We start from the raw sequence: 13,619 nt of genomic DNA, 5'->3' as shown, positions 1-13,619 counted from the left end.
CAATGCTGGCAGCACTCATACGTCTATTTCCCAAAGACAACCTCTGGATATGACGCTGAGCACGTGCACTCAACTTCTTTGGTCGACCATGGTGAGGCCTGTTCTGAGTGGAACCTGTCCAGTTAAACCGCTGTATGGTCTTGGCACCCTTGCTGCAGCTCAGTTTCAGGGTCTTGGCAATCTTCTTATAGCCCAGGCCATCTTTATGTAGAGCAACAATTCTTTTTTTCAGATCCTCACAGAGTTCTTTGCCATGAGGTGCCATGTTGAACTTCCAGTGACCAGTCAGTATGAGGGAGTGTGAGAGCGATGACACCAAATTTAACACACCTGCTCCCCATTCACACCTGAGACCTTGTAACACTAACAAGTCACATGACACCGGGGAGGGAAAATGGCTATTTGGACCCAATTTGGACATTTTCACTTCAAATCAAATCAAATCAAATTTTATTTGTCACATACACATGGTTAGCAGATGTTAATGCGAGTGTAGCGAAATGCTTGTGCTTCTAGTTCCGACAATGCAGTAATAACGAACAAGTAATCTAACTAACAATTCCAAAAAACTACTGTCTTATACACAGTGTAAGGGGATAAAGAATATGTACATAAGGATATATGAATGAGTGATGGTACAGAGCAGCATAGGCAAGATACAGTAGATGATATCGAGTACAGTATATACATATGAGATGAGTATGTAAACCAAGTGGCATAGTTAAAGTGGCTAGTGATACATGTATTACATAAGGATGCAGTCGATGATATAGAGTACAGTATCTACGTATGCATATGAGATGAATAATGTAGGGTAAGTAACATTATATAAGGTAGCATTGTTTAAAGTGGCTAGTCATATATTTACATCATTTCCCATCAATTCCCATTATTAAAGTGGCTGGAGTAGAGTCAGTGTCATTGACAGTGTGTTGGCAGTAGCCACTCAATGTTAGTGGTGGCTGTTTAACAGTCTGATGGCCTTGAGATAGAAGCTGTTTTTCAGTCTCTCGGTCCCAGCTTTGATGCACCTGTACTGACCTCGCCTTCTGGATGACAGCGGGGTGAACAGGCAGTGGCTCGGGTGGTTGATGTCCTTGATGATCTTTATGGCCTTCCTGTAGCATCGGGTGGTGTAGGTGTCCTGGAGGGCAGGTAGTTTGCCCCCGGTGATGCGTTGTGCAGACCTCACTACCCTCTGGAGAGCCTTACGGTTGAGGGCGGTGCAGTTGCCATACCAGGCGGTGATACAGCCCACCAGGATGCTCTCGATTGTGCATCTGTAGAAGTTTGTGAGTGCTTTTGGTGACAAGCCGAATTTCTTCAGCCTCCTGAGGTTGAAGAGGCACTGCTGCGATGCTGTCTGTGTGAGTGGACCAATTCAGTTTATCTGTGATGTGTATGCCGAGGAACTTAAAACTTGCTACCCTCTCCACTACTGTTCCATCGATGTGGATGGGGGGGTGTTCCCTCTGCTGTTTCCTGAAGTCCACAATCATCTCCTTAGTTTTGTTGACGTTGAGTGTGAGGTTATTTTCCTGACACCACACTCCGAGGGCCCTCACCTCCTCCCTGTAGGCCGTCTCGTCGTTGTTGGTAATCAAGCCTACCACTGTTGTGTCGTCCGCAAACTTGATGATTGAGTTGGAGGCGTGCGTGGCCACGCAGTCGTGGGTGAACAGGGAGTACAGGAGAGGGCTCAGAACGCACCCTTGTGGGGCCCCAGTGTTGAGGATCAGCGGGGAGGAGATGTTGTTGCCTACCCTCACCACCTGGGGCGGCCCGTCAGGAAGTCCAGTACCCAGTTGCACAGGGGCGGGGTCGAGACCCAGGGTCTCGAGCTTGATGACGAGCTTGGAGGGTACTATGGTGTTGAATGCCGAGCTGTAGTCGATGAACAGCATTCTCACATAGGTATTCCTCTTGCCCAGATGGGTTAGGGCAGTGTGCAGTGTGGTTGAGATTGCATCGTCTGTGGACCTATTTGGGCGGTAAGCAAATTGGAGTGGGTCTAGGGTGTCAGGTAGGGTGGAGGTGATATGGTCCTTGACTAGTCTCTCAAAGCACTTCATGATGACGGATGTGAGTGCTACGGGGCGGTAGTCGTTTAGCTCAGTTACCTTAGCTTTCTTGGGAACAGGAACAATGGTGGCCCTCTTGAAGCATGTGGGAACAGCAGACTGGTATAGGGATTGATTGAATATGTCCGTAAACACACCGGCCAGCTGGTCTGCGCATGCTCTGAGGGCGCGGCTGGGGATGCCGTCTGGGCCTGCAGCCTTGCAAGGGTTAACACGTTTAAATGTCTTACTCACTTCGGCTGCAGTGAAGGAGAGACCGCATGTTTTCGTTGCAGGCCGTGTCAGTGGCACTGTATTGTCCTCAAAGCGGGCAAAAAAGTTATTTAGTCTGCCTGGGAGCAAGACATCCTGGTCCGTGACTGGGTTGGGTTTCTTCCTGTAGTCCGTGATTGACTGTAGACCCTGCCACATGCCTCTTGTGTCTGAGCCGTTGAATTGAGATTCTACTTTGTCTCTGTACTGGCGCTTAGCTTGTTTGATAGCCTTGCGGAGGGAATAGCTCCACTGTTTGTATTCAGTCATGTTACCAGACACCTTGCCCTGATTAAAAGCAGTGGTTCGCGCCTTTCAGTTTCACATGAATGCTGCCATCAATCCAAGGTTTCTGGTTAGGGAATGTTTTAATCGTTGCTATGGGAACGACATCTTCAGCGCACGTTCTAATGAACTCGCACACCGAATCAGCGTATTCGTCAATGTTGTTGTCTGACGCAATACGAAACATCTCCCAGTCCACGTGATGGAAGCAGTCTTGGAGTGTGGAGTCAGCTTGGTCGGACCAGCGTTGGACAGACCTCAGCGTGGGAGCCTCTTGTTTTAGTTTCTGTCTGTAGGCAGGGATCAACAAAATGGAGTCGTGGTCAGCTTTTCCGAAAGGGGGGCGGGGCAGGGCCTTATATGCGTCTAGGGTACTATGCCTTATAGGCGCCGACAGAGATGGCCGCCTCGCTTCGCGTTCCTAGGAAACTATGCAGTTTTTTGTTTTTTTTACTTGTTATTTCTTACATTAGTACCCCAGGTCATCTTAGGTTTCATTACATACAGTCGAGAAGAACTACTGAATATAAGATCAGCGTCAACTCACCATCAGTACGACCAAGAATATGTTTTTCGCGACGCGGATCCTGTGTTCTGCCTTACAAACAGGACAACGGAGTGGATTCCATGCAGCGACTCCGAAAAAGAGGGAAACGAGGCGGTCTTCTGGTCAGACTCCGGAGACGGGCACACCGTGCACCACTCCCTAGCATTCTTCTTGCCAATGTCCAGTCTCTTGACAACAAGGTTGATGAAATCCGAGCAAGGGTAGCATTCCAGAGGTACATCAGAGACTGTAACGTTCTTTGCTTCACGGAAACATGGCTCACTGGAGAGACGCTATCCGAGGCCCGCGCCGACAGAGACAAACATCTTTCTGGTAAGAAGAGGGGCGGGGGCGTATGCCTTATGGCTAACGTGACATGGTGTGATGAAAGAAACATATAGGAACTCAAATCCTTCTGTTCACCTGATTTAGAATTCCTCACAATAAAATGTAGACCGCATTATCTACCAAGAGAATTCTCTTCGATTATAATCACAGCCGTATATATCCCCCCCCAAGCAGACACATCGATGGCTCTGAACAAACTTTATTTAACTCTCTGCAAACTGGAAACCATTTATCCGGAGGCTGCATTCATTGTAGCTGGGGATTTTAACAAGGCTAATCTGAAAACAAGACTCCCTAAATTTTATCAGCATATCGATTGCGCAACCAGGGGTGGAAAGACCTTGGATCATTGCTACTCTAACTTCCGCGACGCATATAAGGCCCTGCCCCGCCCCCCTTTCGGAAAAGCTGACCACGACTCCATTTTGTTGATCCCTGCCTACAGACAGAAACTAAAACAAGAGGCTCCCATGCTGAGGTCTGTCCAACGCTGGTCCGACCAAGCTGACTCCACACTCCAAGACTGCTTCCATCACGTGGACTGGGAGATGTTTCGTATTGCGTCAGACAACAATATTGACGAATACGCTGATTCGGTGTGCGAGTTCATTAGAACGTGCGTTGAAGATTCATTCCCTAACCAGAAACCAGAAACCGTGGATTGATGGCAGCATTCGCGTGAAACTGAAAGCGCGAACCACTGCTTTTAATCAGGGCAAGGTGACTGGTGACCGAATACAAACAGTGCAGCTATTCCCTCCGCAAGGCTATCAAACAAGCTAAGCGTCAGTACAGAGACAAAGTAGAATCTCAATTCAACGGCTCAGACACAAGAGGCATGTGGCAGGGTCTACAGTCAATCACGGACTACAAGAAGAAATCCAGCCCAGTCACGGACCAGGATGTCTTGCTCCCAGGCAGACTAAATAACTTTTTTGCCTGCTTTGAGGACAATACAGTGCCACTGACACGGCCTGCAACGAAAACATGCGGTCTCTCCTTCACTGCAGCCGAGGTGAGTAAGACATTTAAACGTGTTAACCCTCGCAAGGCTGCAGGCCCAGACGGCATCCCCAGCCGCGCCCTCAGAGCATGCGCAGACCAGCTGGCCGATGTGTTTACGGACATATTCAATCAATCCCTATACCAGTCTGCTGTTCCCACATGCTTCAAGAGGGCCACCATTGTTCCTGTTCCCAAGAAAGCTAAGGTAACTGAGCTAAACGACTACCGCCCGTAGCACTCACATCCGTCATCATGAAGTGCTTTGAGAGACTAGTCAAGGACCATATCACCTCCACCCTACCTGACACCCTAGACCCACTCCAATTTGCTTACCGCCCAAATAGGTCCACAGACGATGCAATCTCAACCACACTGCACACTGCCCTAACCCATCTGGACAAGAGGAATACCTATGTGAGAATGCTGTTCATCGACTACAGCTCGGCATTCAACACCATAGTACCCTCCAAGCTCGTCATCAAGCTCGAGACCCTGGGTCTCGACCCCGCCCTGTGCAACTGGGTACTGGACTTCCTGACGGGCCGCCCCCAGGTGGTGAGGGTAGGCAACAACATCTCCTCCCCGCTGATCCTCAACACTGGGGCCCCACAAGGGTGCGTTCTGAGCCCTCTCCTGTACTCCCTGTTCACCCACAACTGCGTGGCCACGCACGCCTCCAACTCAATCATCAAGTTTGCGGACGACACAACAGCGGTAGGCTTGATTACCAATAACGACGAGACGGCCTACAGGGAGGAGGTGAGGGCCCTCGGAGTGTGGTGTCAGGAAAATAACCTCACACTCAACGTCAACAAAACTAAGGAGATGATTGTGGACTTCAGGAAACAGCAGAGGGAACACCCCCCTATCCACATCGATGGAACAGTAGTGGAGAGGGTAGCAAGTTTTAAGTTCCTCGGCATACACATCACAGACAAACTGAATTGGTCCACTCACACAGACAGCATCGTGAAGAAGGCGCAGCAGCGCCTCTTCAACCTCAGGAGGCTGAAGAAATTCGGCTTGTCACCAAAAGCACTCACAAACTTCTACAGATGCACAATCGAGAGCATCCTGGCGGTCTGTATCACCGCCTGGTACGGCAACTGCTCCGCCCTCAACCGTAAGGCTCTCCAGAGGGTAGTGAGGTCTGCACAACGCATCACCGGGGGCAAACTACCTGCCCTCCAGGACACCTACCCCACCCGATGTTACAGGAAGGCCATAAAGATCATCAAGGACATCAACCACCCGAGCCACTGCCTGTTCACCCCGCTATCATCCAGAAGGCGAGGTCAGTACAGGTGCATCAAAGCTGGGACCGAGAGACTGAAAAACAGCTTCTATCTCAAGGCCATCAGACTGTTAAACAGCCACCACTAACATTGAGTGGCTGCTGCCAACACACTGACACTGACACTGACTCAACTCCAGCCACTTTAATAATGGGAATTGATGGGAAATGATGTAAATATATCACTAGCCACAATGCTACCTTATATAATGTTACTTACCCTACATTATTCATCTCATATGCATACGTATATACTGTACTCTATATCATCGACTGCATCCTTATGTAATACATGTATCACTAGCCACTTTAACTATGCCACTTTGTTTACATACTCATCTCATATGTATATACTGTACTCGACACCATCTACTGTATCTTGCCTATGCTGCTCTGTACCATCACTCATTCATATATCCTTATGTACATATTCTTTATCCCCTTACACTGTGTATAAGACAGTAGTTTTGGAATTGTTAGTTAGATTACTTGTTGGTTATTACTGCATTGTCGGAACTAGAAGCACAAGCATTTCGCTACACTCGCATTAACATCTGCTAACCATGTGTATGTGACAAATAACATTTGATTTGATTTGATTTATTATTACTAGAGTGCTGGTATGCGATGGTCCCGCTATAATCCAGGTGGAAGAGAGACTGTATTCCCACAGTCATTAATTAAGCATGTTTATAATCTGTTTATTGTCTCACACATGCGTGCGCACATATCTACCTACACACACACACACATCTCTATATCTCTCTCTGTCTCTCTCTCTCTCTGGCTCTCTCTCTCTCTGGCTCTCTCTCTCTCTGTCTCTCTCTCTCTCTCTCTCTGGCTCTCTCTCTCTGTGTAGAATTCTGGGTAATAGAGTCTCACTGCATTGCTCTATTCAGATAATAATTATATGTCTCTATCTCCTCTCATTGTCTTCAGAATGAGAACAATAATACCGGCAGTTTAGCCTGAGTACCTTTCTATCTAATGCCGTAAAACCAGCAGAATTCATTGAAATTTGATTTTTTTTCTAAAGCTAGTTAATCGCTCCAGGCATTACCTTCTTACACAGCTAAGTGAAAAGATGATGCCATTCTCTCTCCTATCCACTCCTCAGGACTAACAGCACCTGTGAACTGGTGTGTAGAGAATTGACCTTGAGTGGAGCGTGTTCCAACCCGCACCCTCTCCCTCTTCCTCCCCTTGCTCATATAGTTACCACTGTATGAATGTAAAATAGAATCATACTGGAGAAAGTTCTGGTGAAAGACAGTATGGCTGTTATGCTTGGATGCTGTGTTGTTCTGGAGTCTAAATGTCTGACGGTCTCTCTCTCTCTCTCTGTGTTTCTCTCATGCAGGGCCTTGTTCTCATATGAGGGCAACAGCAATGATTTGACTCTGGCATCATCAGGAGGTAAGCAAACTCCACCATGAGATCTGAAGATGATTGATTGTTGTTCTGGTTTATTTCTTTCCACTGTACTCTCTGTGCCTCTTGCATTGATAACATGTATTGAGATGAGGGTAAAGAGCCTGCAACTGACTAATAATAACTGTTTGTCTGGAGGGGAAATGTGTCAGTAGAGGGCATACTCACTAGCTTTGAGGCCTCCATTGAAGGTGACAGCCAGCCATTGTTGTCGGTGTTAACAATCACATGAAAAGGAAATCATGTTTTGTTGAGGTGCTAACTATTCCATTAGGAAGGCATAATCATTATTACATTATTGTACATTTGACATTTTAGTCATTAAGTCATTTACAGGAGCAATTCGGGTTTTTTACCTAGTCGGCTCGAGGATTTAAACCAGTGATCTATCGGTTGCTGGTCCGACCCTATAAACGGCTACGCAAAGTTGATTATTATGCCTGTTAATAACAGTGATCCATATCTCATAGCAGTGCATGCTGCTCCTCACACTGCTCTGGTGAGAAGTGAAATAGAAAGTGAGGTATCATAGAACCTGGCTGCTTCCACCAGGCTAGTTTGTTCCTGGAACAGAATACCGTAGGAGCATTGAACTGTGAGTCGCTGAAGAGCACTGGGCCACATAATGTGGAGGATATAGACTGTGTCAGTGTGGAACGGTCAGATCAGCCTTGAGAGTGGTAGTGATGTGTTTTTCTGTAAACACTACCTCTCTTTCTTCTCATCAGTTTTTTCTCCCTCCTCCTATTCCACCCTCCTCTCCCTCTCCTCGTCTTCCTCCTACTCTCCTTACCCTTCCTACTCTCCTTACCTCCTCTCTCTCCCCCTCTTCTCCTCCTCCCCTCCTCCTCTAGCTGGAGGTCTACCAGAGATCACAGTGACCTTCGATAATGGCCGGGTCATGTACGGCTTCTGCAGCCTGAAGGAGCCCACGGCCGCACTGCCACGCTACGTCCTCATCAACTGGGTGAGTGTGTGTGTGTGTGTGTGTGTGTGTGTGTGTGTGTCTGTGCATGTGTGTGTTAGTACAGTAGACTGTTAGTACATTCTATAAATGTGTGTGTTAGTACAGTTGATGTAGGTCTACAAATGTGTGTGTACAGTACATGTGTAACTAGATCTGTATGCCTCTATAGGTAAACTGTATGTGTGTGTCCATTCAGCCCTCCCTCCCTCATGTCAGTGTGTCCATTCAGCCCTCCCTCCCTCATGTCAGTGTGTCCATTCAGCCCTCCCTCATGTCAGTGTGTCCATTCAGCCCTCCCTCCCTCATATCAGTGTGTCCATTCAGCCCTCCCTCCCTCATATCAGTGTGTCCATTCAGCCCTCCCTCCCTCATATCAGTGTGTCCACACAGCCCTCCCTCCCTCATATCAGTGTGTCCACACAGCCCTCCCTCCCTCATATCAGTGTGTCCACACAGCCCTCCCTCCCTCATGTCAGTGTGTCCATTCAGCCCTCCCTCCCTCATGTCAGTGTGTCCACACAGCCCTCCCTCCCTCATGTCAGTGTGTCCACACAGCCCTCCCTCCCTCATATCAGTGTGTCCACACAGCCCTCCCTCCCTCATGTCAGTGTGTCCATTCAGCCTTCCCTCCCTCATATCAGTGTGTCCACACAGCCCTCCCTCCCTCATATCAGTGTGTCCACACAGCCCTCCCTCCCTCATGTCAGTGTGTCCATTCAGCCCTCCCTCCCTCATATCAGTGTGTCCACACAGCCCTCCCTCCCTCATATCAGTGTGTCCATTCAGCCCTCCCTCCCTCATATCAGTGTGTCCATTCAGCCCTCCCTCCCTCATGTCAGTGTGTCCATTCAGCCCTCCCTCCCTCATATCAGTGTGTCCACACAGCCCTCCCTCCCTCATATCAGTGTGTCCATTCAGCCCTCCCTCCCTCATGTCAGTGTGTCCATTCAGCCCTCCCTCCCTCATATCAGTGTGTCCACACAGCCCTCCCTCCCTCATATCAGTGTGTCCACTCAGCCCTCCCTCTCTCATGTCAGTGTGTGTCCACTCAGCCCTCCCTCTCTCCTGTCAGTGTGTGTCCATTCAGCCCTCCCTCCCTCCTGTCAGTGTGTGTCCATTCAGCCCTCCCTCCCTCATGTCAGTGTGTGTCCACTCAGCCCTCCCTCCCTGATGTCAGTGTGTGTCCACTCAGCCCTCCCTCCCTCATGTCAGTGTGTGTCCACTCAGCCCTCCCTCCCTGATGTCAGTGTGTGTCCACTCAGCCCTCCCTCCCTCATGTCAGTGTGTGTCCACTCAGACCTCCCTCCCTCATGTCAGTGTGTCCATTCAGCCCTCCCTCCCTCATGTCAGTGTGTGTCCATTCAGCCATCCCTCCCTCATGTCAGTGTGTCCATTCAGCCCTCCTCCCTCATGTCAGTGTGTGTCCATTCAGCCCTCCCTCCCTCATGTCAGTGTGTGTCCATTCAGCCCTCCCTCCCTCATGTCAGTGTGTGTCCATTCAGCCCTCCCTCCCTCATGTCAGTGTGTGTCCATTCAGCCCTCCCTCCCTCATGTCAGTGTGTGTCCATTCAGCCCTCCCTCCCTCATGTCAGTGTGTGTCCATTCAGCCCTCCCTCCCTCATGTCAGTGTGTGTCCATTCAGCCCTCCCTCCCTCATGTCAGTGTGTGTCCATTCAGCCCTCCCTCCCTCATGTCAGTGTGTGTCCACTCAGCCCTCCCTCCCTCATGTCAGTGTGTGTGTGTCCACTCAGCCCTCCCTCCCTCATATCAGTGTGTGTCCACACAGCCCTCCCTCCCTCATGTCAGTGTGTCCACACAGCCCTCCCTCCCTCATATCAGTGTGTGTCCACTCAGCCCTCCCTCCCTCATATCAGTGTGTGTCCACTCAGCCCTCCCTCCCTCATATCAGTGTGTGTCCACTCAGCCCTCCCTCCCTCATATCAGTGTGTGTCCACTCAGCCCTCCCTCCCTCATATCAGTGTGTGTCCACTCAGCCCTCCCTCCCTCATATCAGTGTGTGTCCACACAGCCCTCCCTCCCTCATATCAGTGTGTGTCCATTCAGCCCTCCCTCCCTCATATCAGTGTGTGTCCACTCAGCCCTCCCTCCCTCATGTCAGTGTGTGTCCACTCAGCCCTCCCTCCCTCATATCAGTGTGTGTCCACTCAGCCCTCCCTCCCTCATATCAGTGTGTGTCCACTCAGCCCTCCCTCCCTCATATCAGTGTGTGTCCACTCAGCCCTCCCTCCCTCATGTCAGTGTGTGTCCAGCCCTCAGCCCTCCCTCCCTCTCTATCAGTGTGTGTCCATTCAGCCCTCCCTCCCTCATGTCAGTGTGTCCATTCAGCCCTCCCTCCCTCCCTCATGTCAGTGTGTGTCCATTCAGCCCTCCCTCCCTCATATCAGTGTGTGTCCATTCAGCCCTCCCTCCCTCATATCAGTGTGTGTCCACACAGCCCTCCCTCCCTCATGTCAGTGTGTGTCCACACAGCCCTCCCTCCCTCATGTCAGTGTGTGTCCATTCAGCCCTCCCTCCCTCATGTCAGTGTGTGTCCACTCAGCCCTCCCTCCCTCATGTCAGTGTGTCCACACAGCCCTCCCTCCCTCATGTCAGTGTGTGTCCATTCAGCCCTCCCTCCCTCATATCAGTATGTGTCCATTCAGCCCTCCCTCCCTCATGTCAGTGTGTCCACTCAGCCCTCCCTCCCTCATGTCAGTGTGTCCATTCAGCCCTCCCTCTCTCCTGTCAGTGTGTCCATTCAGCCCTCCCTCTCTCCTGTCAGTGTGTCCATTCAGCCCTCCCTCCCTCATGTCAGTGTGTGTCCATTCAGCCCTCCCTCCCTCATGTCAGTGTGTGTCCATTCAGCCCTCCCTCCCTCATATCAGTGTGTGTCCATTCAGCCCTCCCTCCCTCATGTCAGTGTGTGTCCACTCAGCCCTCCCTCCCTCATGTCAGTGTGTGTCCATTCAGCCCTCCCTCCCTCATGTCAGTGTGTGTCCACTCAGCCCTCCCTCCCTCATATCAGTGTGTGTCCACTCAGCCCTCCCTCCCTCATGTCAGTGTGTCCACTCAGCCCTCCCTCCCTCATGTCAGTGTGTCCACTCAGCCCTCCCTCCCTCATGTCAGTGTGTGTCCACTCAGCCCTCCCTCCCTCATATCAGTGTGTGTCCACTCAGCCCTCCCTCCCTCCTGTCAGTGTGTGTCCACTCAGCCCTCCCTCCCTCCTATCAGTGTGTGTCCACTCAGCCCTCCCTCCCTCATGTCAGTGTGTGTCCACTCAGCCCTCCCTCCCTCATGTCAGTGTGTGTCCACTCAGCCCTCCCTCCCTCATCCCTCAGTGTGTGTCCATTCAGCCCTCCCTCCCTCATGTCAGTGTGTGTCCATTCAGCCCTCCCTCCCTCATATCAGTGTGTGTCCATTCAGCCCTCCCTCCCTCATGTCAGTGTGTCCACTCAGCCCTCCCTCCCTCATGTCAGTGTGTGTCCACTCAGCCCTCCCTCCCTCCTGTCAGTGTGTGTCCATTCAGCCCTCCCTCCCTCATATCAGTGTGTGTCCACTCAGCCCTCCCTCCCTCATGTCAGTGTGTGTCCATTCAGCCCTCCCTCCCTCATGTCAGTGTGTGTCCACTCAGCCCTCCCTCCCTCATGTCAGTGTGTGTCCACTCAGCCCTCCCTCCCTCATGTCAGTGTGTCCATTCAGCTCAGCCCTCCCTCCCTCATGTCAGTGTGTGTCCATGTCAGCCCTCCCTCCCTCATGTCAGTGTGTGTCCACTCAGCCCTCCCTCCCTCATGTCAGTGTGTGTCCTCCCTCAGCCCTCCCTCCCTCCCTGTCAGTGTGTGTCCACTCAGCCCTCCCTCCCTCATGTCAGTGTGTGTCCACTCCCTCAGCCCTCCCTCCCTCATGTCAGTGTGTGTCCACTCAGCCCTCCCTCCCTCATGTCAGTGTGTGTCCACTCAGCCCTCCCTCCCTCATGTCAGTGTGTGTCCACTCAGCCCTCCCTCCCTCATGTCAGTGTGTGTCCACTCAGCCCTCCCTCCCTCATGTCAGTGTGTGTCCACTCAGCCCTCCCTCCCTCATGTCAGTGTGTGTCCACTCAGCCCTCCCTCCCCCTCATGTCAGTGTGTGTCCATTCAGCCCTCCCTCCCTCATGTCAGTGTGTGTCCACTCAGCCCTCCCTCCCTCATGTCAGTGTGTGTCCACTCAGCCCTCCCTCCCTCATGTCAGTGTGTGTCCATTCAGCCCTCCCTCCCTCATGTCAGTGTGTGTCCATTCAGCCCTCCCTCCCTCATGTCAGTGTGTGTCCACTCAGCCCTCCCTCCCTCATGTCAGTGTGTGTCCATTCAGCCCTCCCTCCCTCCTGTCAGTGTGTGTCCATTCAGCCCTCCCTCCCTCATGTCAGTGTGTGTCCACTCAGCCCTCCCTCCCTCATGTCAGTGTGTGTCCATTCAGCCCTCCCTCCCTCATGTCAGTGTGTGTCCATTCAGCCCTCCCTCCCTCATGTCAGTGTGTGTCCATTCAGCCCTCCCTCCCTCATGTCAGTGTGTGTCCATTCAGCCCTCCATGTCAGTGTGTGTCCATCCAGCCCTCCCTCCCTCATGTCAGTGTGTGTCCATTCAGCCCTCCCTCCCTCATGTCAGTGTGTGTCCATTCAGCCCTCCCTCCCATGTCATGTCCAGTGTGTGTCCATTCAGCCCTCCCTCCCTCATGTCAGTGTGTGTCCATTCAGCCCTCCCTCCCCCTCCCTCTGTCAGTGTGTGTCCATTCAGCCCTCCCTCCCTCATGTCAGTGTGTGTCCACTCAGCCCTCCCTCCCTCATGTCAGTGTGTGTCCATTCAGCCCTCCCTCCCTCATGTCAGTGTGTGTCCATTCAGCCCTCCCTCTCTCCTGTCAGTGTGTGTCCATTCAGCCCTCCCTCCCTCATGTCAGTGTGTGTCCATTCAGCCCTCCCTCCCTCATGTCAGTGTGTGTCCATTCAGCCCTCCCTCTCTCCTGTCAGTGTGTGTCCATTCAGCCCTCCCTCCCTCATGTCAGTGTGTGTCCATTCAGCCCTCCCTCCCTCATGTCAGTGTGTGTCCATTCAGCCCTCCCTCCCTCATGTCAGTGTGTGTCCATTCAGCCCTCCCTCTCTCCTGTCAGTGTGTGTCCATTCAGCCCTCCCTCTCTCCTGTCAGTGTGTGTCCATTCAGCCCAGTGAAACTCAGGCAGTCTGAGACAGTCTATTGGGCTTACTGTGTCTATAGTTGTGACAGGCCCAGACATCCCCTCTGGCGACTGGTCTCTGTCACAGTTTAGGATGGCTCTAGAGTGAGATTTGGGGTCTCTTGTCCATTATTACAAACCTCCATTTTGGGTGTATTGTATTTCTCAGGCACTGCAGTCACCCATCAACTCCCCTCTCAAAAAGAAAAC

General features: G+C 51.4%; 1 protein-coding gene across 3 annotated transcripts in view; it reads left to right on the top strand.

Moving 5' to 3' along the window:
• Positions 1–13,619, top strand: part of LOC112229109 (drebrin) — a 129,258-nt gene that overhangs the window by 87,453 nt on the left and 28,186 nt on the right. For all 3 annotated transcript variants that reach the window (XM_042309085.1, XM_042309084.1, XM_042309086.1), the window contains exons 2-3: positions 7,173–7,228; positions 8,098–8,210. In XM_042309085.1, the coding sequence (XP_042165019.1) occupies positions 7,173–7,228; positions 8,098–8,210 (169 nt within the window). The remainder of the gene's footprint in view (positions 1–7,172; positions 7,229–8,097; positions 8,211–13,619) is intronic.

Source organism: Oncorhynchus tshawytscha, linkage group LG30 (genome assembly GCF_018296145.1).
Source record: "Oncorhynchus tshawytscha isolate Ot180627B linkage group LG30, Otsh_v2.0, whole genome shotgun sequence".
NCBI lineage: Eukaryota > Metazoa > Chordata > Actinopteri > Salmoniformes > Salmonidae > Oncorhynchus > Oncorhynchus tshawytscha.
Note: the sequence above shows the minus strand (reverse complement) of the source record. Positions and strands in the feature narration are given on the sequence as shown.